The 24,045-nt window shown below is 43.2% G+C and overlaps 1 protein-coding gene across 3 annotated transcripts in view; it reads right to left on the reverse strand.

Annotated features, from left to right (window-relative positions):
* ZSWIM9 (zinc finger SWIM-type containing 9) overlaps window positions 1–24,045 on the reverse strand; it is a 68,082-nt gene that overhangs the window by 31,500 nt on the left and 12,537 nt on the right. For all 3 annotated transcript variants that reach the window (XM_077457347.1, XM_077457349.1, XM_077457348.1), the window contains 3 exons: window positions 22,869–24,026; window positions 18,630–18,838; window positions 15,378–16,530 (listed from right to left, as the gene is read on the reverse strand). In XM_077457347.1, the coding sequence (XP_077313473.1) occupies window positions 15,378–16,530; window positions 18,630–18,838; window positions 22,869–23,933 (2,427 nt within the window). In that variant the 5' untranslated portion in view covers window positions 23,934–24,026. The remainder of the gene's footprint in view (window positions 1–15,377; window positions 16,531–18,629; window positions 18,839–22,868; window positions 24,027–24,045) is intronic.

Below are 24,045 nucleotides of genomic sequence, written 5' to 3' on the forward strand. Positions count from 1 at the left end.
GCAGGTGCAGGGGAACCAGTTGCAATAACAGGGATGTCTAGGAAAGAAGCACCAGCTTCTCACGCTATGCCGACCCACACTCACTGTCACCACTTAGGGACCTAAGGCAAGTCACACAAAAAGTCCCCTCCTAGCTGCCACAGACTGAGGGGCCCCCTGCAGGACTCCCCACCCTGACCTAGGTACTGTGCTGTGCTGCTACCGTCCGCTCTCCTCGTGTCATCCACAAGGTGTGTGTGGAAAGCATGCTGTTCTAGAAGAAAACAAGCACCCAGCGCTGGAGGCAGAACTACCCAACACTACTAGAAAATGGTCACCTCCATTGGACACGTTGCACCTACCGTTTCGTTCGGGAAGACTGGCACTGCCAGATTTAGTGTTATCTGGCCTCCCAATTAACACATGTGCACTGGTGGGGCTTCCCAACATTAGATATTGCCTCGGTGGCTACTCAGGTGTCCCAGGTCCACTCCTATGAAGCATTAACGTATTGTACAGAAATGGCCCCTATCCTGCACGTGGAGCTGATATATTGAAGCTATCCCATAAAATATTCCACATATGCAATGCTAAAATAAAGGGAACCAGCATCTCTGAGTCGCCCAATTCCCCCTTGTGGCATAATCCCCAACTGGCAGAAATCGTTAAAATACCAGATGGGGAATGTTGGGCAACGTATGGGATTAAGTATGCACACCAACTTTTCCGAGAGGAAATATTCAGAACATTTACAGATATGAAAATAATACAAATTGCCTAATACATTCTTCTTATGCAGCTGAGGCATGCTGTACACGCACAATATGGTAAGCAGGAGGCGATACTAACCCCATCGAAACTAGAACAGCTACTAGCGGATGAGGACCACACAAAGCTCATATCTAGATATTACTTTACCGACATCTTCTTCTAGCAGGATGGACAGGGTGTCTGCACAGTGGAAGTCGGACATCTCGTCCATCAAAGAGGAATCCTGGAAAATGGCTGCGGAAGAAGCGGCGGCCTCCTCACATGTCTCACACAACACAAACACCCCACCGTGGCCCAAAAACAGGACCCAGAGCCCCCCCCCCCCGGAGGACCCCCGGCCAGGTATGTGCACCGCACCCCCATGTGCCCAGTCACACAGCGGCCCATAGCATGGGGAGGAGGGAAGGGACAGGGAGAGAAGAAACGGAGAGTAAGAGACCCCCTGGTCGACCTCCCAGGGAATGCCCAGCTGCTCCATCCTGCAGAGACAGGTGGAACCATACTTAACCCCCCTACAGGAACTGCTGGATGCATTCCACAGACAGACCCATCACCCAAGCAGTACGGAGTGGCTGTCAGCCACAGCACACTGCACAGACAGCAGTAGCCCGGTCAGGTGTGTGCCCCAGAGCATATAGCTCACAGGCCGCCCCTGGATTAGACGGGGCATGTTGTGGCCGACCCAGCACGTAGCTAGGGCCTGCTCACGCTCGATGGCCAGGCTGGGGAGACAAGGATCTATATTATCCAACCTGTCACCCAGCCCGGCTGTTGATTGTAGAAAACAGAAATCAAAAATACAGAAAAAATTCCAAGGACCAACGGTCCTACGCAGACAAAACACTGAGCTGCTGGGTGCAGTGTGAGGGGTTATAGCCAGTAGGACCGCCCCCTGAGCAGTACTGTGCAAGTGTTGCTGCTTTTAAACACTTTCTGCCTAGTCCTCTCCTAAAGGGGCGATATAACCATAAGGTCAAGAAGAGCTGCTGTGGCAGTCAATGAACTGCTTCTAAATGCAAACGCGGCAAAACAGACATTTTAAAAACGTGGGTTACTATCTGTCAAGAACTGATTTTACTGTTGTAGGTTTAGTAACACTTTAAGTGGACTCAATAACGGACTCTGCTAAACTGATCTGTAATGAAGTTACATCTTGCATTGATGAGAGAAGACCAGTGAGCACGTACGTGTTAATGTGTTTGGCTAGAAACATTCTATAATAAATTGCAGCGGCAATCTATGAATCATGGGTGCAATGCTTTGCATACTCCACCTAAAACCAAACTGTTTTCACTTTAAATAGATATTTTTTTTTTTATTAAAAACGAGACTTTACAAACATGTTATGTTATACTTGCCTGCTCTGTCCTAGTGGATTTGCACAGAGCACCCCAGATCCTCCTCTTCCCGGGTCCCTCCCTCCTGTCGAGTGACCCTACAGCAAGCAGCTTGCTATAAGGGCACCCAAGCCGAGCTGCAGCTCTGCATGTCCATTCCGACACGAAGCTGCCGTTCGGCCACAGGCCCCCTCCCGATTGGCTAACTGACTGACAACCATGGGAGCCAACGGTGCCGCTGCTGTGTCTCAGCCAATTAGGAGAGAAAGTCAGGGAAGGCAGAGGGTCTTGTGGACAGAGAGGGCTCTGGTAAGTATTGGGGGGGGGGGGGGGGGGTTGCTACACACAGAAGGCTTTTTATCTTAAAATGCATAGAATGTATCAAGATTAAAAAAAAAAACCTGCGTTTACAACTCCTTTAAGTCCTTATAGAAAGACTGAATACACAGAAATTCCATTAGAGCACAATATTAACAGATTAGGTTTTAGATTTTGGGGCACCCATAACTATAATCTAAAATTTTTTTGTTTTTTTTAATTCACAAATTTTAAAGTAGACCCCCCAACCTGCCAGGTTTGTCAAAAGGTTTTTGACAAAGGAGGAGTGAACCTCTGAAACACGTCACAACCGCCCCCAGCACAGCCCCCCACTTCTCACAGACACAAAGGGGTTGCCATGAGGTAGACTGTGCTTGTGCAGAACACAGATGATTGGCAGGCTGACAGCTGTCATGATCTTATCTTTCTGATGCCAGCTAGAGGGATAGGACAGGCCCACACATTGCAGTTTCTTCATCCATCACACTCCGGACAACCCTATGGTGTTTTTCATCTTCCATCTATGCCGATTACCAAGAATTTAACATGTAAGTGTACTATTTGTTTTTATAGAATAAATCACTTTATTATTCTAAAGAGGATCTTGTGCTGCTATTTCTTTGTTGCTTTATATTTGAACAACTCATTAACATTGGCATCAAGCCTGCAATATTATACGTTCAGAGGACAATTCTAAATGCATATAAATGCAGGTAACAAGTTTTTAATGGTGCCATTCACAACAAGCATTTACACGCATTAAAAGGTATGGTCAGTTTAGCTGAATTTAAAGAAGACAATTCTGTCCCTTCAGGATTTGATTAGACGCTCTAAACACTGCTAAACCGCTTTAATGCAGTGACATGTAAACAGAGGAAAGTGATCTGGGATGTAAAGAAAGTGGTTATACTTCCTAAATGACTTGCAAAAAGCTGAACACAGCAGTGTCGGTATGAATGAGGCCTAATGCACACAGGACGCTGAGGCAACCTCTTCTGAACGTTTTTTTTGACAGCTTGAATCCGGCGTTTAAAAATGCCCATTTAGCCGAGTTTTCATGCCACGTTTAGTCGGGTTTGCGCCTAGGAGCATTTATTTAAGATATCACAAGACCTCCAGCCCTCCCAAAGCACAAAAGACAGTATTTAACTATTTCAGCCATTCTGTGAGACCAAAGTGAGTAGCAGCAGCTGAGAGCGCAGCAGTATATGTGTATCTACCTCCATTTCTGAGCTTTTACTATGGATCCCATAATGAGCATGTGAGGTAATGAAAAAAGCCACATATTAAAGTGGTTGTAAAGGGTTTAACCGAAAGTCCTCGCCAGAGCGGTGAAGGACTGCTGCGGGGGCTTCAAACTCAGGTAAGTCATTCATAATGAGCTAGTATTCTATGCATACTAGCTCATTATGCCTTTATCTTGCAGGGTTTGGTTTTTTTAAAACTGGTTTACAACCACTTTAAATTTCATGCAAATATGTTCGATCAAAGTCAGGGGTTAAACTCAAAAGGTGGGGTTATCTGGTTCAAATCCAACATTTAGGTAAAATTCCAATTGTACTTTGGGTAACAGCAATGCTAGTGGTGTATTGGTTTGAATCATGGGCTCATTAGGGCTATATAAAATGGTATTTTAAAAACATGTAATTGCTTGCAATGTTTCAAAAAATGTTTAGTGCTTTTTCATCATTTGCTATGAAGTTTTTTTATTTTTATTTATTTTTTATTTTTATTTTTTTCAAAAAATATATATAGGGCACCTTTAACCTTTTTTCCCCTCTTTTCGTCTGACACTTTTTAAACAGCATTTTTTTTTCCTTCCTGCTAATTTAGGGGAGTGGTTAATTGTTCACAGGTGTAGAAAACAGAAAATGTTATACTTACCTGACGGTAAATTTTCCTTTCCTGATACAAAGCATGACAGCACACACGTATGGGATAAGCTCTGCCTCTCGCCCAATCAGGACTGGTTATGCTATATTTAAAGGAGTCGCCTCCCCCTAGGCAGCATTCTCGTAACTATACTCGAATGCGAGGACCATAACAAGGGGAGGGACCTGTATGCTGTCATGCTTTCCATCAGGTAAGGAAAAATTACAGTCAGGCAAGTATAAAATTTTCAGTTTTCCTGACACAAAGCATGACAGCATACACGTATGGGATGCAACATGCCCAAAGAACCACAAGGGAGGGTATGCTGAAGTAATTTTATTGACCACCCATACCGCTTAATACAGAACGACCAAACTCTACGGTCGTTAATGCTGCTGGATCTACTCTATAATGAGTCAAGAATGTGTCATATGTTGGACCACGTGGCTGTTTTGCAAATAACTTCTGGGGATACACCCTTGAATTCTGCCCATGACGCCACCAGGCTCCTCGTCGAATGTGCCCTCACATTCGTTGGAGGCTCCAGACCACTCGCTTCATAAGCTCTCTTGATGGTCCTGACCAACCACACTGCTAGCGTGCTTGTGGACGCGGCTAGCCCTTTTCTTGTCCCAGCTGGAATGATAGATTTTCTGCCCTTTGAAAAGAGGCCGTCCTTTGTATATAAGTTTTTAGAGTGGCTCAGACATCTAAATCATGTGCTTGATTAGATGCCTCTCCCTGCATTGTTGGGAGGGCCATGTCCTGTTTTCTGTGGAATGCCTTATTAACTTTAGGTCGATATTGTGGTAATGTCCTTAATGTCACTCTGTCGTTTAGATGACAACAGTAAGGAGGTTTGTACCCCAAAGCTTGAATGTCCGATATTCTTCTACCGGACGTGATTGCAGTGAGGAAAACTGCTTTCATCGTGATGTCCCATACGATGTTTGATTTTTTTAGGAAAGATGATTGAGACAACATGCTCAGCACTACTAGTAAGTCCCACGGGGGTACAAACTACCTCGTCTTTGGTTGCACCCCGTCGCAAGCCCTCAGGAATTGTCGCACCAACTGGTGTGTAGTCCATCTTACTCCTGTCAGCGTTGACAGGGCCGAGACTTGCACCTTCGGGGTACTTGCTTGTTGGCCCATCTCTAGGCCTGCTTGTAAGAATTCCAATATTTGTGCCTCCTGCGGCACTAGAGAATCAAAACCTCTGGATTTTGAGAATGCGTCAAATCTTTCCCATATCTTCTAATATGTTTTATTAGTCGTTGCTGCTCTTGCCTTTAGCAATGTTTCGACGACTGAGACCAAGCAGCCTGCATTTCCTAATCTCTGCCTCTCAACGTCCAGGCTGCCAGATGAAGCTTGGTAGAGTTCTTGTGCCATACATGACCCTGTTTGAGGAGATTTGGAATTTCTGGTAATAGAATTGGGGGTTCTATTGCCAAGGCTTGTAGTAACGGGAACCATGGCATGCGTGGCCACATGGGTATGATTGCCATCACCGTCCCTGGGTGCTTGTATATACTGTTCAGTAATCTGGAGATTATCGCTGTGGGTGGAAACACATACGCCAGCATGCAGGTCCATTTGGAGCAGAGTGCATCCACAGCTTCTGCCTGTGGAAACCTTGCCCTTGCCAGGAATTATCTGCATTTGCTGTTGGTTGGAGACGCCATTAAGTCGAGGTCCGGCTGACCCCACTGATCGCAGATCCATTGAAACTGTTTGATCTAGTGTCCGCTTGTCATTGTCCAACGTTTTCCTGCACAGTGCATCTGCTAGAAAATTCTGTGGGGCTGGAATGTACACTGCTGTTAGATTCGTTAGATTCGGTTATGCCCAATTCACGATCGGTGTGATCTCTGCTAGGAGTGTTCGACTGTGTTCCTTCCTGGCGGTGCACGTATGCTACCGCCGCTTTGTTGTGCATTTGGAGTGAGACGCTGGTCCCATTTAACTGGCTCTGAAACGCTTTTAGTACCTGGAAGGATGCTCTTAGCTCTATTATGTTGGAGGCCTCTCTCCCTCTGGTTCTCCATCGACCCAGGGCTAGGTATTCAATGCAGTGTGCTCCCCAGCCCATTGCCGATGCATCCAAAGTTACCACTATTGGTGTCTGTGGATTGAGTTGGTAACAGTTTGTCAACTCGGCCGGTTTGCGCCAGCAATTGAGGGAGTGTCATTAACGGTGACAATCTGATCCGCTGTTGTGGGGATCTGCCCTTCCACTGTCTTAAGAATCTCACCTGAAATGTTCTCATTCGCCAACAGGCCCATTTCACCATTGGGATCGTGGCTGCTAATGAACCTAGCAGCCCGAGACATCCCTGCCTCCTGTCCAATGGCTTTGTAGGGATTCCATTCGGAATTTCTAGACCCTTTTGTACAGATTCAACTCTCCGAGATCTAATACCGGTCTTAGATCGCCTGTTTTTTTCTTAAGAAAAGAGGAGAATAGAATACTTGACATCTCTCTCGATTCAGGGCCGACTATCGATCTTTTCTGTAAAAGTGACTGGACATATTCGAGAACTAGTCGCATTTTGTGTTGGCATCGTGGAAGCTTTGTACAGGTAAACGGGGGGAGCTCTGGAGGGGTTAAAAATTCCCCAACGATGGGCCTCATGGATTACCCTCATGGCCCAAGGGTCTTTGATTTGCTGTGTCCAAACTTGCGCAAATTGGCATTATCAGGTACCAACCGGGCAAGTTTGGGCGGAGGGACCCTCAAAAGGGCTTCTGTGTTGTACTCTGCCTAGCCTAGCTCACCCGTGATACTGACGCTTGGGGGCTTTTCCAACTCCTTCTGAAGTTTGTTTGTTCCAAATGATCTTCTGTCCCCTTGTTTATTTGGGAATTGCCTTCTCTCCGGTTGAGGTTGGCGTCAGGGTTTCTGGTCCTGCGGAATCAACCCCAATTTGCCCCGTCACCTTCGAGACAGCCGATTCCAGTTTGCTACCAAATAAGGCCTTCCCATCAAAAGGGATACGGCACCAATTGGTTTTTGATGACCCATCTGCTGTCCATGGCTTGAGCCATAATGCTCTCCTTGCCATTATGGAAGACAGCATTATTCTGGCCGAATTGCGCAACATATCGATCGCCGATTTGCCCACAAAGTCTCCTGCCGTCTTAATTTAATATCTTCGTTACAGCCGTGTTTTCCGTGCTTGCTACCAACTGTCTATGCATTTTCTGCCCAAATCGTTATAGCTTTGGCTACTGACGTTAGTGCCAATGCTGGCCTGCAGGCACTCCCTGCAGTCGTATAGACCTTTTTCAGCTGTGTCCATTTTCCTGTCTGATTTCCTGTCCTTAAAGGAAACTGCATCATCCATTGGCAGTTTAATGTGCCTAGCTAGTCTGATGACAGCAGCGGCCACTAATGGTGGTTCCTCCCATTCCTGGACTTCCTCGCCCCTAAAGGGGTACATCTTCTCAAACCTGCTTGACAGAGATGGTTTTCTATCATTTTTTTTCCCCATTCGTCATACACCACTTCTCTTACTTCCTCTATCAAAGGAAACGAGAGTGTCGCCTTCTTTAATTGTGGGTAATATTTCCTGACTTTTACCGGCTGCGCGATTTCCTCTTCCCATTCAAGAGCTTCACTTATTGATTTCACTAAGGGTTTTACTAGCGCAAAGTCAAACCCAAAAAGTAATTCTTCTAACATCGAAGCTTCATCATCTGAGTGTGACTCTAGTGATGGTTGTTTTGGGGCATCTCTCTGCGCCAATGGCAGGCTGGCCACGGTCCCAGATGGTGTCGCTTTGCCCGATACCGCCTTGAGGGAGTCTTACTGTTCGCTTGATTAATGAAATCATTTCTGCCTTTTCTGCTTCTTTGTCTGTTGCAGCTTCCATTAGGCATACCCGGCATAAAACCTTTCTAGGTAATGCCCTGAGACTGCATACTAGACATTGGTCACCTGTATCCTCCTCAGCTTGCGTCTCTTCCACTCTTTGCAGGCTCTCTTGGTGGGACTTTGAATAGGTTGTAGCTGAGCTCAGGCTTCTGTCTGACTGTCTTGAGGAACGGTCTCGGCTGTGAGGGCTGCAAAAATGTATATAGAAGAGAATGCCGCCTAGGGGGAGGCGACTCATTTAAATATAATATAACCGGTCCTGATTGGGCGAGAGGCGGAGCCTATCCCATACGTGTATGCTGTCATGCTTTGTGTCAGGAAAAGTATTTATACTAACTCCTCTAGGAGCTTGCTCCCTGATGGTGGCTTGCATGAGGATTTTGTGAACACAAATGGAATTTTGAACTAAAGTGGAGAGTTAATAACCAGGAGTTGAAAACAGGAGTTAGGACAGGAGTCTCTAACCTGTAAGTAACATCTTAAAATTCCTTTATGTAATTGTAATTTAACTGGGAAATGAGTGCTAGCAGGGTTGAAGGTTTTGCTCAGTGCACAGTGTGCCACATGTATGCAAAACTGGTGCAACAGCATACCGCAGGTTGCCCTTCTGGAAGCTCGCATTAGAGATCTGGAGGAGCAAGTTGCAACACTGGGCAGAAAGGACATCCTCTAAAGTAAAGTAGGGTTGATGTGGAGGGGCAAGTCAGGATTATCAAATAAGAAGATGGGTTAATGTAGTTAGAGGGAGTGGAAGGGGCTCGCAGAAAATGAAGGCCAGTCCTGTGTTTGTGCATCAAAACAAATTTGCCAAGTTGGGTGAAGATGTGGAGGTGGCAGCCCTAGATGTCACTGCTACCCCCAACAGCTGGGAGAGCAGCCCATCTAGTAGAGGTGGTGAGGGGAGTGCAGGTAGGCCTAGACAGTTGGTGGTTATAGTGGATTCTATAATCAAGAGGACTGATAGAATAATTTGTCGCCAGGATCGCCTCAACCGAATGGTTTGCTGTCTACCAGGTGCTAGGGTTCGGCATGTGGTGGACCGGGTGGATAAATTACTGGGAGGGGCTGGGCATGACCCAACTGTCTTGGTCCACGTTGGAACCAATGACCGTATACATGGAAGGTGGAGGCTCCTTAAGAATCAGTTTAAAGAACTAGGCTGCAAGTGGAAGGGAAGGACCTCCAAGGTGATATTCTCTGAAATATTGCCTGTGCCATGCGTAACACAGGAAAGGCAGGGGGTGATTAGAGAGCTGAATGCATGGCTAAAGACCTGGTGTAGGGAGGAGGGATTTGGGTTTCTAGAGCACTGGGCTGACTTTTCATTGAGGTGCAAAAAGATGGTTTGCACTTGAGTGTAAGGGGGTCTGCTGTGCTGGGAGGAGAGGTTTATGGGAAGGCTGGAGGAGTATTTAAACTAGGATTGAGGGGGGAGGGTGAACCATAATTACATCGGGCAGACAGGTCAGTTAGGGGTCAGACATTAATGGAGGGTAGAATGGGGATAGATGGGGGGTGGGATATGGCAGGTGACAAGAAATTTCCCATGTTGCAAACAGCCATTGAAAACTATAGTGCCATTTGTACTACTAAAATAATATGAAAATCACCAGAGAAAAATGTAATAACGCATTAAAGTGTTTGTACACCAATGCCAGAAGTCTGCCAAGCAAAATAGGCGAGTTGGAAACTCTGGTGCATGAGACCTATGATGCAAATTGGTATTGCTGAAACTTGGCTTCAATCCTCACATCACTGGGCTATTAATATTCCTGGCTATGCACTCTTTCAGAGAGAAAGGGTAAAAAGGAAAGGTGGCAGGGTCTGTCTATGTGAGAAGTGATCTCAAAGCAAGTGTGAAAGTGGACCTGGTTGATGGAGAGTGTGATGAGTCTGAAGCATTATGGGTGGAACTGCATATAGATGGACGTAGTTCAAAGTTAATCATTGGAGTTGGTTATAGACCACCCAATGTTAATGAGGTGGAGACTTAGCTCCTTGCACAAATGGAAAGGGCTGCAAGGGCTGGGACAGTGATAATAATGGGGGATTTAAACTACCCAGAAATTGACTGGAGTAATGGCACTGCTGGGACAGTTAAAGGGCAAAAAATGATAAACTTATTATAGGACAATTTTATGGTCCAGTTTATTGAGGCCCCAACTAGGAATGAAGCTCTGTTGAACCTGGTAATCTCAAACCATGCAGAGCTTACTACTAATGTCCAGATAAAGGAACACCTGGGTAGCAGTGATCATAACTTGATTTCTTTTGATGTTAGAGCTAAACAAGAAATACATACGGGTAAGATAAAAACACTTAACTTCAAGAGAACAACATTTCCAAGGATGAGGCCTGCTCTCCAGGACTTAAGACTGGGAGAGAATATTTGCTTCAATGGGCACAGAACAGAAATGGGAATTCTTCAAAAAGACTGTTTGAGACCTCACTGCAAAGTATATTCCCATGGGCAATAAGTTTAAAAGGCTAAAAAAAAAAACCTGTGGGGCTCACCGCCAAAGTTAAAGCTATAAACTAGAAGAGAAGAGCTTTTAAAAAAAAATTAAAAAATGAAGGAACACTAGTATCATTTAAATGTTACAAAGAATTTAACAGAATATGTAAAAAGGAAATCAAGGATGCAAAAATTCAAACCGAACGACAGATTGCAAAAGATAGGACAAACCCCAAAAAATTCTTCAAATATATTAATAGTAAAAAAGGTCAAGTCTGAGCATGTAGGCCCTTTACAAAATAATCTAGAGTGGGAGAGTGGGTGACTGGGAACAAAGAGAAGGCTAATTTATTAAATACTTTCTTCAGTTCTGTGTATACAAAAGAGCATGGGGGAACTCATGTCCATAATGGGTGTGGTAGTGACGCAGCCCCAAATGATCCACAATGGCTCAAAAGTGATATGGTCCAAAAATATTTAGACAGAATAAAAGGTGAATAAAGCACCTGGACCTAATGGCATCCACCCATGGATCCTAAAAGAATTGAGCTCTGTAATTTTAGAGCCATTGTAACTAATTTTTAGGGACTCATTAATGACAGGAATAGTACCACTGGATTGGCGCAGGGTGAACGTGGTGCTTATATTTAAAAAGGGATCAAAGTCTTTACGAAGTAACTTTAGACCTGTTAGTTTAACTTCTATAGCCGCAAAGATACTGGAGCGTTTAATTAAAGACCACATAGGCGAGTTCTTGCTGGAAAAAAAAAAACACTTTAAGCAACAGACAGCATGGATTCATGAAAGACAGAAGTTGTCGGACAAACCTGATTTCTTTTTATGAAGAGGTAAGTAAAACCTTGGACAGAGGGGTGGCGGTGGACGTGGTATACTTGGATTTTGCAAAAGCGTTCGACACAGTTCCGCACACACGGCTCATGTTTAAGGTAAAGTGTACAGGTTTGGAAATATATCAGTTTGTAACTGGATAAAAAAATTGGCTAAAAGGCAGAATTCAGAGAGTAGTGATTAATGATTCTTACTCTGAATGGTCTAAGGTTATCAGTGGTGTACCCCAAAGTTCAGTGCTGGGACCCTTACTTTTTAACATCTTTATAAATGATATTCGGTCAGCAATCAAAAGTAACATTTCTGTCTTTGCAGATGACACCAAGATATGCAGTGGAATAACGTCCTTACAGGATGTCTCCAATTTACAAGCCAACCTCAATGCTCTGTCTAATTGGGCGACTATGTGGCAGATGAGGTTTAAATGTTGATAAATGTAAAGTTATGCACTTGGGGGCTAAGAATATGCATGCATCATACATGCTAGGGGGGAGTACAACTGGGGGAATCAATGGTGGAGAAGGATCTGGGGGTTTTGGTAGATCATAAGCGCAATAATAATATGAGAGATTTGCCCCTGTTCAAATCATTAGTAAGACCTCACCTGGAATATGCAGTTCAGTTTTGGGCACCAAAAAAAAAGGATATTGGGGAACTGGAGAAAGTGCAGAGAAGGGCAACCAAACTGATAAGAGGCATGAAGGAGCTCAGCTATGAGGAAAGATTACAGGAACTAAATTTATTCACTCTTGAGAAGGAGAAAAAGGGGGGATATGATCAACATGTTCAAATATATAAGGGGTTCATATACTGAACTTGGTGTTGAGTTATTCTCTGTATGGTCAACCCAGAGGACAAGGGGGCATGCTTTACGTCTAGAGGAAATGAGATTTCATCTTCAAATACGGAAAGGTTTCTTCACAATAAGAGCTGTGAAAATGTGGAATAGACTCCCGATAGAGGTGGTTATGGCCAGCACAGTAGATTGCTTTAAGAAAGGCCTGGATACTTTCCTGAATGTACATAATATAACTGGGTACTAACATTTGTTGGTAAAGTTAAAGAGTGATTTCACTGTAAAAAATAATTAAAAGCCAGCAGCTATAAATACTGCAGCTGCTGACTTTTAATAAATGGACACTCACCTGTCCCAGGATTCAGCGAAGTCGGCAGCCGAGGCCGATCAATCGGCTCTTGGCTGCTGCCGCCATTCTAGGTGAGGGAATCGGGAAGTGAAGCATTCCCGGTTCCCTACTGCGCATGTGCGAGTCGCACATTGCAATAAAAATGGTCCGCGCTGTCTCTGGGACCCTTGTGTGTCCCAGCAGAGTGCGCTGGGACAGGAAGAGGCATAGACTCCCGTGGGAGTCTATGTCCGGAAGTGGGTGCAAATACCTGTCTTAGACAGGTATCTGCACCCCCTCCCTCCTGAAAGGTGCCAACTGTGACACCGGAGGGGGGAGAGGGTTCCGATGAGCAGAAGTTTCACTTTAGGGTGGAACCCTGCTTTAATCCAGGGAGAATCCAATTGCCTCTTGGGGGATCAGGAAGGAATTTTTTTCCCCTGCTGTAGCAAATTGGAACATGCTCTGCTGTTTTTTGCCTTTCTCTGGATCAACTGTGGGTATAAAATTGGGTATATTGGATTGTACGATATTATTTATTTTATTTATGGTTTTTAAGGTTGAACTGGATGGACTTGTGTCTTTTTTTCAACCTGACTATGTAACCACTTCCCATCCAGGCCAATTCTGACATTTCTCTCCTACATGTAAAATCAATTCATCATTTTTTTGCTAGAAAATTACATAGAACCCCCAAACATTATATATGTTTTTTTAAGCAAAGGCCCTAGAGACTACAATGGCAGTTGTTGCAACTTTTTATCTCGCTTGGTATTTACACAGCAATTTTTTTGAACAAAGAAGAAGAAGAAAAAAAAAAAAAAAAACGCAACATTAAAGTTAGCCCAATTTTTTTTGCATAATGTGAAAGATGAAGTTACGCTGAGTAAACAGATACTCAACATGTCACGCTTCAAAATTGCACACGCTCCTGGAATGGCGCCAAACTTCGATATGTAAAAATCCCTATGGGCAACGCTTTACATTTTTTTTACTGGTTACATGTTTTTATTGTTACATTTTATTTTTTTAGTTTGACACAAAAAACAAAAACAAACAAACATACTCACCAATGCTATGAACCACTCAAATTTGACAAAAGTGGAAATACTAGGGACATGCCAATAATGCATGAATATGTTGCATTTAAGCTAATTCAGTTAGCAAATCCAAATGACTGATTAGAATTAAATTTTCATCCTGGCATTCAGCTTTTCTACATAGCTGCCCTTGTAGCTAAACCCATTGGTTGCCTGTATCCTATTCTACATGGCCCCAGATCAGAGCCTGTGAAAATGCAGAAAAGTGCACTTTCTGGTTAGTGAACAAACGTCTCTCACATCCCACTGCTAACACTATGCCTAATTCAGTATAGTCTGTGTGCATTCTAAGCTAGCAGCTTACTGCTGCTGCCTGTTGTCAGGATCTGTTGTCCAACTACTTCCCACCAGGCACAGTAGATGTACTGAGGCGGCAGCTCCAGGCCAGGTGACACACACGTACATCGAGGCCTTTCACCTGAGTTGGGGGCACACATGCATGCACCCCCTGCCGACCTACACTGATTGGACACAAGTTTGGCAGCTGATTTCAGACAATGATTTTGGCTAAAGTCAGCTGATCAGCTGTGGCCAATTACACAAAGAGAGTCCTGTGTTAACAAAAACAAACAAAGAACTGTGTACAGACATCTGGCTGTTTCGAACAGACAGATAGGGCTGGGTTCACATATGTGCGAATTGGATGTGGGTTTCCCTGCATTAAATTTGTATTACATGTGAGTGCGACTGGCTCCTAATGTATATATAGTGTCATATTACAGTATATTGTCTATAGCTGCATAAAATCCAGTATACATTCTATAGTTTGGCAATGCCATCACACAAACCAATATATACTTTTTGGGGTTTCTTTTCAGATATGTAGCTGAATACATTTTGGTCCAAATTAATGAAATTTGATTTTATTGGATATATTTAATAAAGTAACAATTAGTTTTTAGTTTCAAAATTCTCGGTCTTTTTACATTTATATAATGACAAATAAAAAACCCAGTGGTGATCAAATAACACAAAAAGAAAGTGATATTTGTGGGAAAAATTATGAAAATTTCATTTATGTACAGTGTTGCATGGCCGAGCAATTGCCAGGTAAAGTAGCGCAATGCTGAATAGCTAAAAATGCTCTGGTCATGAAGGGGGTAAAACCTCCCAGAAGTCAAGTGGTTAGTTTAGGAGTAAACATATGCAAGGAAGGAAGGCGATTGGAAAGAAAGACATTGCCAATCAATTACATAAGTAGTATTAAAAGAGGAGCGCCAGTGAAGTTTGTGTTTATTAAAAGTCAACAGCTACAAAAACTGTAGCTGCTGACTTAATAGACACTCACCTATCTTAGGATCCAGTAATGTGGTCACTCGAGCCATTCCTTCCCTTGCTGCTCTGTCCCAGGCATCTCAACTGTAGGCACCTGGCTGTGACAGTTTACGGCTTCACAGCATGGTGCCCACAAGTGCACGAGCAAGCCGCTCAGCCCATTGTGATTGGTCTTGCAGTCTTCTGAGACCTGTGATGTATCCCAGAAGACTGCGGGGAGGGGGAGAGGAAAGCGTCAGCTTGGATCGCCTAGGTGATCTGAGCGGAAGTGGGAGTGGGTACCTGTCAAAACCAGGCACACCCTCCAAAATAAGAGCTATTTAGCGAAGAGGGGGCCCTTAAAGTAAAACCTCTGCTTTTGGGTGGAGCTTCACTTTAAATACTAAAGTTAGCAGTAAACAAGAGCTAAAATATTACCTTATTAGGCACAGCAGAAGTAATTAACTCTGTGCTTACACCATCTTGCTCCTGGGTGTTCAGTATGCTTGTAGTATCTGTTTGACAGGTAGAAGTGCTTTCATCCATCATGCATGTATTGCTTGATTCTGAAGGCTCCTGATCATGTGCCTGATCTTCAGTGAGTATGGCATGCAGGCATTGGCTTAAAGAAGGCATTGTTCCCAAATGTGTCCTTAATTCTTGGTGAAAGAATTTAACAAAATCACAAATCGAGTTTTCTGCATCAATTGTTTGGCTGTCCTTCCCAGACCATGAATTCCAACATGGATGAAAGTTGTCCAAATAGTACTGAAACACTTCGTCAGGACAGGCAGATTTCAAGTCATTAAGGTACTGTGTGTAAGTGTCAGTTGAGGAAGCTTGAGCAAGGTTGGCAAGCAAGTTCTTAATCTGAGACTGCTCCATTTGACTTAGGAAGGAAATTTTACGAAACATGAATTCAAACACAAAAGGTAAGCAATGCTTTATTACCACGTTGGGAAACAGAGCCTGTGTATCTGAATAGTTTTGAATGTCTGGGCTCAGTGTCAAACACTTTAACTGTGTGTTCAAATTAGGGTGGACTTGTAAAAGAGAAAGCAGAATAAACTGTAAGGGGTCTGTGGAGTTTTTCCTGGTAATACAATGAGCACAGACTCTCCAGGCGAAATTCTCATCTTGACACAATGCAGAATACAAAGCATATTCCTGATTTAGGCTTGGAAGGTGAGCAATAAAGAGGCTTTCTGAAAAATTCTGGAGCAAATTCTGCATGCCAGTTGTCATCAAGAAGATATTTCTCATAGTAAACTTTTCATCGGCATAGGCCAATTTCACCTTTGCACTAGGATCGGTATTAAAAAGGGATTCCAGTTCATCCAGAAATTGGGATTCCCTGCCAAATGGGAAGTGTAAACGTAAAAGCTTTGTCAGATCTGTTCTGTCCATGAATTTATCCGAAATCTCAAAAAACAACATTGCTGGGGCTTCCACAAAGGATTCAGGTTTTCTTGTAAAACGAGATGGAAGGTCTATCTCTGAATCATGACTATGATGGAGGTCAGCCTTAGTGATTATTAGTTTGTCCATTTCTGGACCCAGTCGTAGCTGAATAGAAGCTGGGCAGCGCTTCCTGTTAAAAGGGACATAAACAGAAATTAAATTGATGCAACTTAAAAAAATACAATGAAATAATTCAAACCCCACTACACCCTTGTTTAACTTGAACCAGCAAAAGAGAAAATGGTAGAGCATTTCATAAAAGCTAATTTTTACAATCATAAGTGTCTTTTCCATGCATAATAGATGGCTTTACCATACCACATACAGTGGATATAAAAAGTCTACACACCCCTGTTAAAATGTCAGGTTTCTGATAAATAATTTCCAAACTTTTTCCACTTTTAATGTGACCTATAAACTGTACAACTCAGTTTAAACAAAATCTTTTAAGTGGAGGCAAGTAAAAATAAACATAATATGGTTGCATAAGTGTGCACACCCTTAAACTTTTAGTAGAGCACTCAATCTTTTTGGGTATGAGTCTATCAGCATGGCACATATTAACTTGGCAATATTTGCCCACTCTTGCAAAAACACTCCAAATCTGTCAAATTGCAAGGGCATCTCATGTACACAGCCCTCTTAAGGTCACACCACAGATTTTCAAATTGGATTCAGGACTGGGCCAATCCAAAACTTGAATCTTCTTCTGGTGAAGCCATTCCTTTGTTGATTTGGATGTATGTTTTGGGTCTTTGTCATGCTGAAAGATGAAATTCCTCTTCATGTTCAGCTTTCTAGCAGAAACCGATACATTGACCAAGGCCCTTGTTCCAGCTGAAGAAAAACAGCCTCAAAAGCATGATGCTGCCACAACCATGCTTCTCGTGGGTATGGTGTTCTTTTGGTGATGTGCAGTGTTTTTGCGCCAAACATATATCTTTTGGAATTATGGCCAAAAAGTTCAACCTTGGATTCATGAGACCACAACACATTTTTCCCACATGCAGTTGGGAGACTTCAGATGTGTTTTTGCAAAATTTAGCCAGGCTTGGGCGATTTGCTTTGTAAGAAAAGGCTTCTGTCTTGCCACTCTACCCCATAGCCCAGACATGAAGAATATGGGAGATTGTTGTCACATGTACCACAGCGCCAGTACTTGTCAGATATTAATGTTACTGTTGGCCTCTTGGCAGTCTCCCTGACCAGTTTTCTTCTGGTCTTTTCATTTTGGAGGGATGTCCAGTTCTTGGAAATGTAATTGTGCCATATTTTCTCCACTTGATGACTGTCTTCACTGTGTTCCATGGTATATCTAATGCCTTGGAAATTCTTTTGTATCCTTCTACTGATACCTTTTAACATTGAGATTCCTCTAAAGCTTTGGAAGCTCTATGTGGACCTAGTAGAACAGCTGAACTTTATTTGGGGTAAATCACAGGCACTTTAAAATTATGTCAGGTGTTAATTATGAACACAGCTACAGCTCCAGTCATAAGAGGGTGTGCACACTTATGCAACCCACATTCATTTTAGATTTTTGTTTTTCTTCCCCCTTCTAAAAGTTTTCAGTTTGTTTTTCAATTGAGTTGTACAATTTATAGGTTACATTAAAAAGGGGGGAGGGAGGTTTTGAAATGATTTATCTTTGTCTCATTTTTTTGTGTATGTGTAGACTTTTTATATCAACTCTATGCATCATTTACATGTTTAATGTGTACAAATTGTCAGAACGTTGATTTCCAATAGCCTGTTAAGGGCATCTCCTGGCACAAACAATCCTAGCCCTTTAGACTTGGAAGAGAGTGGGGGGGGGGGGGGGGGGGGGGAGGGGCCTGGAGTGCCAGCAAGGGACCCCAGAAGAGGATCAGGGCTGCTCTGTGCAAAATCATTGCACAGAGCAGGCAAGTATAGGCATGTTAGATAAATTATTTTAAACAAGGCTTTAGTAACACTTTAACTACTAAACCAGGGGTGTTAAACTCCATTTCATCACGGGCCGCATCAGAATTATGGTTACCCTTTAAGGGCCGGTTTTCTCAGAGTGCAGGGTTTAACTCTCTTCCACAGATGGTTGTCCACATCTCACTGCCAACCCTCCTGGGTTCTGACCCCTCCACAACCCCCACCGATGCCCCCCCCCCCCCCCCAAAAAAGCACTCACAGACATAAAGAACAGACAGGAGGCATACAATAAGCATGTGGGCATTTCCAATCACACCAAGTTACCTGGTATAGCTGCTGCACCCAAGGTTCACCATACTGTACTTCAGAGTCTGCACTGCCTCCGGGCTCATGTCTTCACTGCTCAAGAGCACAGAATTGCGAATGACAAATAAAATTTTCTGTTCTTCACACCAAATGCTTAGAAAGGATTGAAAATCATCCCAACTGCAAAATTCCATTTGCTCCAGTTCATTTTTTTCTTCTTCACAAACCTGATAAAAAAATGACCAGAACAATGAATTAGGATGCTGCCTAATCTGCAAGGACCGTTGTACTTTTAAAACTTGTTGGCTTTTTTAGTATTTCCAGGAACAACAAACAACTCTGCAAGTTTAAACCATCAGTTCTATTCCTTTCCTTGTGCTTTGTGAGGCATCGAAGTAGGCACAGACCAGTGTTAAATCTACTAGCAGATTTAAATACACTAATACATTGAAGTCAAAATAGGGGGCAAATCATGGGTGCATGTTATACTCTGATAGTGTACCTCCAGGGGAACGTGCACCGCCAGAATTCACCGAGCCGTCATCTCCCGTTTACTCTCCCACTCGGGCCCTCACATCACACACAGTCTCGCCTCCGCCACAGGCATTGGACCAGTGTTCTGTCCATCACAGGAGCTGGTCCAATGCCGATTGCAGGACTGTGTGTGTGAGAGAGCCAAGTAAACAGGAGAGGACAGCTTGGTGATTTCCTGCAAGGTTCAGGCTGCTTTGATGAGAGATGGTGAGGCTGCAGATGGGCATTGAGGGGAAAAAAAAAAAAAAAAAAAAAAAAAAAAAAAAAGCATCAGGCTGCATTGATCAGAGATGGGCACTAATCAGGCTGCATTCATGGGCATTGACCCTTAATTTGCTTCAAGGTTGTTCATTTTAAAAAAAATCCTGAAACTTCCTTCTTAAAATGAAGGTGCGCATTATACACCGATAAATACGATAATAAATATTTTTTCCAAGGTGCTTAAGCTACACTTAACACCCGATCCTAGTGTACTATTGCTTGGTGTTTATGACAATCTCCCCATCCATCCCCAAATTACTTTTTTTATGCACCTTACTATGCTTTCTTAAATGGAAATGGACCTTACAGCCATCCTATAATGACTTGGTCCTGGCCGTCAAAGGCAAACTTTCTATGTACCAGGTGAGATATATAGGCAGAAGCTGCCCATCTATAAATGACAACATTTAGGCTGCACTGATGTGTGGTACAACTTTTTTCTCCTACTGTTACATAAAAAAAAAACTGTGTTTGCTTTTGGGTTAAACTGCTTTCACTAAACCCAGCCCATGTCATTCCCGAATTCCTAATGCAATGTATTCTTTTGTCTTGTTCTAGAAACATGCTCTCTACACTGCAGCTAAACTCATGCAGGCCCTGGCTGTCTGTAGAATTGTATGATCCCCAATGATTGCACAATGGCAGTGCAGCATCAGCCCATGTCTTAATACTCTAAAGTTCGTATCCAAGACTTCTATAATGTTGTAAATCTGCTCCTCCACCATGCAGTGTGGTTCCTCTTGCTGGCACCTACGTCAATACAGGACATACAAGCAAAAATAAAGAACCACAGAATGCAATGGGGGACCAAGTATTTTAACACATCAGGAAGTGTTGGATCATGTAAAGGCACAGAAGAGAAACAAAAATGCACCACCAACTAAGTGAAATAAATCACAAATGCATAAAAAAATAATAATAAATAATACACTCACAAGATATGTATTCCAAACAGCAGTTAAAGTGGTTGTAAACCCTACAAACCACTTTGACCTACAGGTAAGCCTAGATTAAGGCTTACCTGTAGGTCCAAGAAATCTCTCCTAAACCTACATGGTTTAGGAGAGATTTGCCAAAAGACAGGCACCGCTGTCTACAGAGATATGCCACGCATGGCGGCTCCTGTACGCATGCGTGGGAGTGACGTCATCGCGGATTCACCAAATGACAGCGTCGGAGCTGCGAGACCCACAGAGAAGATGGATGCTCCGGACTACCAGGGACAGCGGTGACTTCGCTGGCTCCTGTGTCAGGTAAGTGACACATAATGGACTACTATGCGATGCATAGTAGTCCATTATGCTTTACCTTTGCAGGGAATCAAAGAGGAAGTAAACTCATCGGGGTTTACTTCCTTTTTAAATATCAGGCCAGTAGATGGCAGCCTCTCCACAGCCAAGGCAAATTTCTTGTGCAAGCAGCCTCTGTAAAGGAACAGTATCCAGAAAAGCACTGTACAGGAACTCAGGGCGGAAGGCATGATGGTGTAACAGTGGGTGTGGCTAAACAATTTGGGTGAAGCTGCCCCTTTGTCTGCTGAAAAACATGTAGCCAAGCCCCCTGTGACATAATCACACCTCTGGATGCTGTGTTTACCCCTTAGGCTCCTGGGCCATTACGGACTTTACCCATGGACATTTTTTTTTATACTTTAGAGGTCGGCATAATTTTTGCACAATTGAGAGATTCAGGTGTGTACCTTCAGTCCACTCCCATGAATATGTGGAAAGTGTAGAATACCTGTAATTGTCAGCAAGTTTTAAGACACACAGTTGTTGAAAGGTAAACAGAATCTCCTTTCTTAAGTTGCCACTGCTTTAGTCTGGACCCCAAAAACCACAAGGTCACTTTAAATGAATTGTAACCCCATCCACCCTCCCAATTCCCATAATATTGTTCTAAATGACACATTATCCCATGCTAAGGAAATGTTAATATACGCACTTTCAAAAAGAATCAGCACCTAGCACCCATACAGGCTGCTAGTTCTGTGACAGCACCGTTATCTGACAGTGGCCATATCAGAAACAGCAACCTGGAACCAAATAGTATAGCCTTCAATCATGTGATCACTATGATATAACAGGTATTAAACTACAATATTTACAAATGGCCTTACAAAGATGGAGGCACTTTGACAGAACCATCAGCTTGCACTTGCTATTAAAGTAAAATGCAAACTGTAAAGAAAAAAAAAGTTAGAACAAAAAAAACTAGGATTTGCAATACACTTTACGGACTGCCATTTAAAAACACAACTTTAGTAAATATAAGGCCTCATTCAGATGAGGCGGATCCGCTTGCACAGAGTCCGCCTCTGTCTGCCAGCTCAGCGGGAGATCTCTCCGTTGATCTTCGCTGAGCCGGCGGATGACAGGTCCCTCTCTCTTCACTGAGTGGGGAGGGGCTTGTCGAGCGCTGCTGGATTCTATGGAGAGATTAGATGAAAAACGGACAGCATGTGCGTTTTCATCAGATCTCACCCGATCCGAACATAGGGCCATCCGTCTGCCTTTGGCAGATTGGACTGGGTCGGATGTCAGTGGACATGTCACCGCTGACATCCGACCCAGTCCGATGGAGTGCCCGTTCAGGTCCACCGCCAAAACCGACAGGCGGACCTGAACGGTCCGACAGTGTGAAAGGGGCCCAAGTCTTTTAGTAATTACATATTTAATATAAACATGCAATCTTTAGTAAAAAAAAAAAAAAACATAAAAAATTAAAAACACATGAATATGGTCTGGCTATTTATGTAAATAAACACACTACTTTATAGGTCCAGAGAGTTTCCTTTCAGGCACCATGTTTTTCAGATGTAGAAGCATTCAACCAACTACTACTTGTAATAGCTGAGAATGCACCTACACTTCTCCATCGGGTCTTTTGAGCCCTCTACACATGGCTTCCCTAAATTACCCCTCTGCTTCTCACCTGCACTGCCCCATCACTTGTATACGGCTTCTGCTTTTGTGCCCCCTCTGTGCGTGTCTGGTGTAGTGCCTCTTATTTTCCTTTAGCGTTTTGGTTTTCCATCTCCTACTGGGGGAAAGAGCACTACACAAGACACCCAAGGTACTAAGAAATCAGGTATTGTCATCAGTAATCTAGGATCTCACAACATCTTTCCCCTGCTCTGCTGACCTGCAGGACCTTTCACCTGTTGGCATTCCTATAATGCCAAGTTACCAGGAGAACTTTGCATGTTTGAAGCTGAGAAGTGAGGAAAAAAAAAAAATGAAAACTTAAAAAAAAAAATTAGCATTTTGCACTGAATAATGATGTACACCTCAGTGTTACATACATTTTCATGTTTTGATTAAAGCCAATATACAAAGGCATAGCTATGCACCAAAGTACATCTTGGTATTCTTTTGTTTTACAAGAGAGCATCTTTCAGGTATGGGATAACAGATAACCATGAATTCTAGAGATGAACATTTAGCAATAAACACGTCTTACCTCTTCAGAAGCATCAGTAGTAGTAGTAGTAGTAGTAGTATCAGCAGCAGCAGCAGTAGTTGTAGCAGTTGTAGCAGTTTCTTCTTCTGTTATTATTGTTGAAGTAACAGGCACAAGATCAGTATAGACCTCAAGTAAGGTTTCTGGTACACTTTGTAGCTCAAGGGTCTCACGCAAAATGACACGGAGGCACTGGTACAATGATGGCAAAATCCCCATTTTTGCTGAAACTGTGTATTGTAGAGCCCCAGAGTAGGTATACAATGATTTTTCCGTTTTTACTCTTTTGCTGTCCTTTGTACACCATTCTTTTCTGCTAGGATGCCACGTGTCAATGTAGTACTGATATACGTCTACTGGACATAAAGCTTTCAATTCATTGAGGTGGCGATTGTAGATTTTTAAGGAACGGGAAAAGCACAGGGCTTGTAAGACATTTTTAATCTGTGACTGTGTGGGCAGTGGTAAATGAGAAATTTTCCCCTCAATCACTCTAGCAATTAGGGACATGCAATGCTTGATAGTGGCATTAGGTACGAGGTTATTCAGGTCTCTAAAATCTGCAATCTCTGGATGAATTGTGATGGATTTGATCTGAGCTTTCATTTTTGGTATGCTTTGCAAAACAGAAACAATAAGAAACCTCATGGTGTCTTGGTTGTTGGTTTTTGATATGCAACTAGCACACATGTTCCAACCAGACTCCTCCTCACAAGACACGCTGTATAAGTTCAGCCCTGGGGCAATATTACTCTGTAGATCAACATAAAGGTTTTCAGGTGACCTTTGAGCGAGTTCCTGCATAGAAGAGGACATAACAAAAATGTTCTTTACCAAAACAGTGTCTTCCACAAACACCAACTTTATTTTGGCACTTGGATCATGAAGAAAGAAGCTGTCCAGTTCCACCAACACCTGAGTATGGTCTTTAAGAAAATTTGAAGCAATTCGTAAGAGCCTGGACAGGTCACTGCGATCCAAGAACTTCCTAGAGATATCATTGGAAATCTGAGCAATTCCTGCAAGGCTGAGTGATCTAGCCTTTCTTGGCTCTTGTACAGCCATGCTTGGTAAGCAACACAGTTCCACGTAATCTTGGCTTCTTTCTGTAGATTGTGTTCTGCTTGATGTTCAATTTCCACAATATTAAAGTTCAGTCTACAAGAAAAAACAAAAC

The sequence above is a fragment of the Lithobates pipiens genome, unplaced genomic scaffold, assembly GCF_037356315.1.
Source record: "Lithobates pipiens isolate NorthernLeopardFrog02 unplaced genomic scaffold, aLitPip1_a1.2 Scaffold_27, whole genome shotgun sequence".
NCBI classification, from domain to species: Eukaryota; Metazoa; Chordata; class Amphibia; order Anura; family Ranidae; genus Lithobates; species Lithobates pipiens.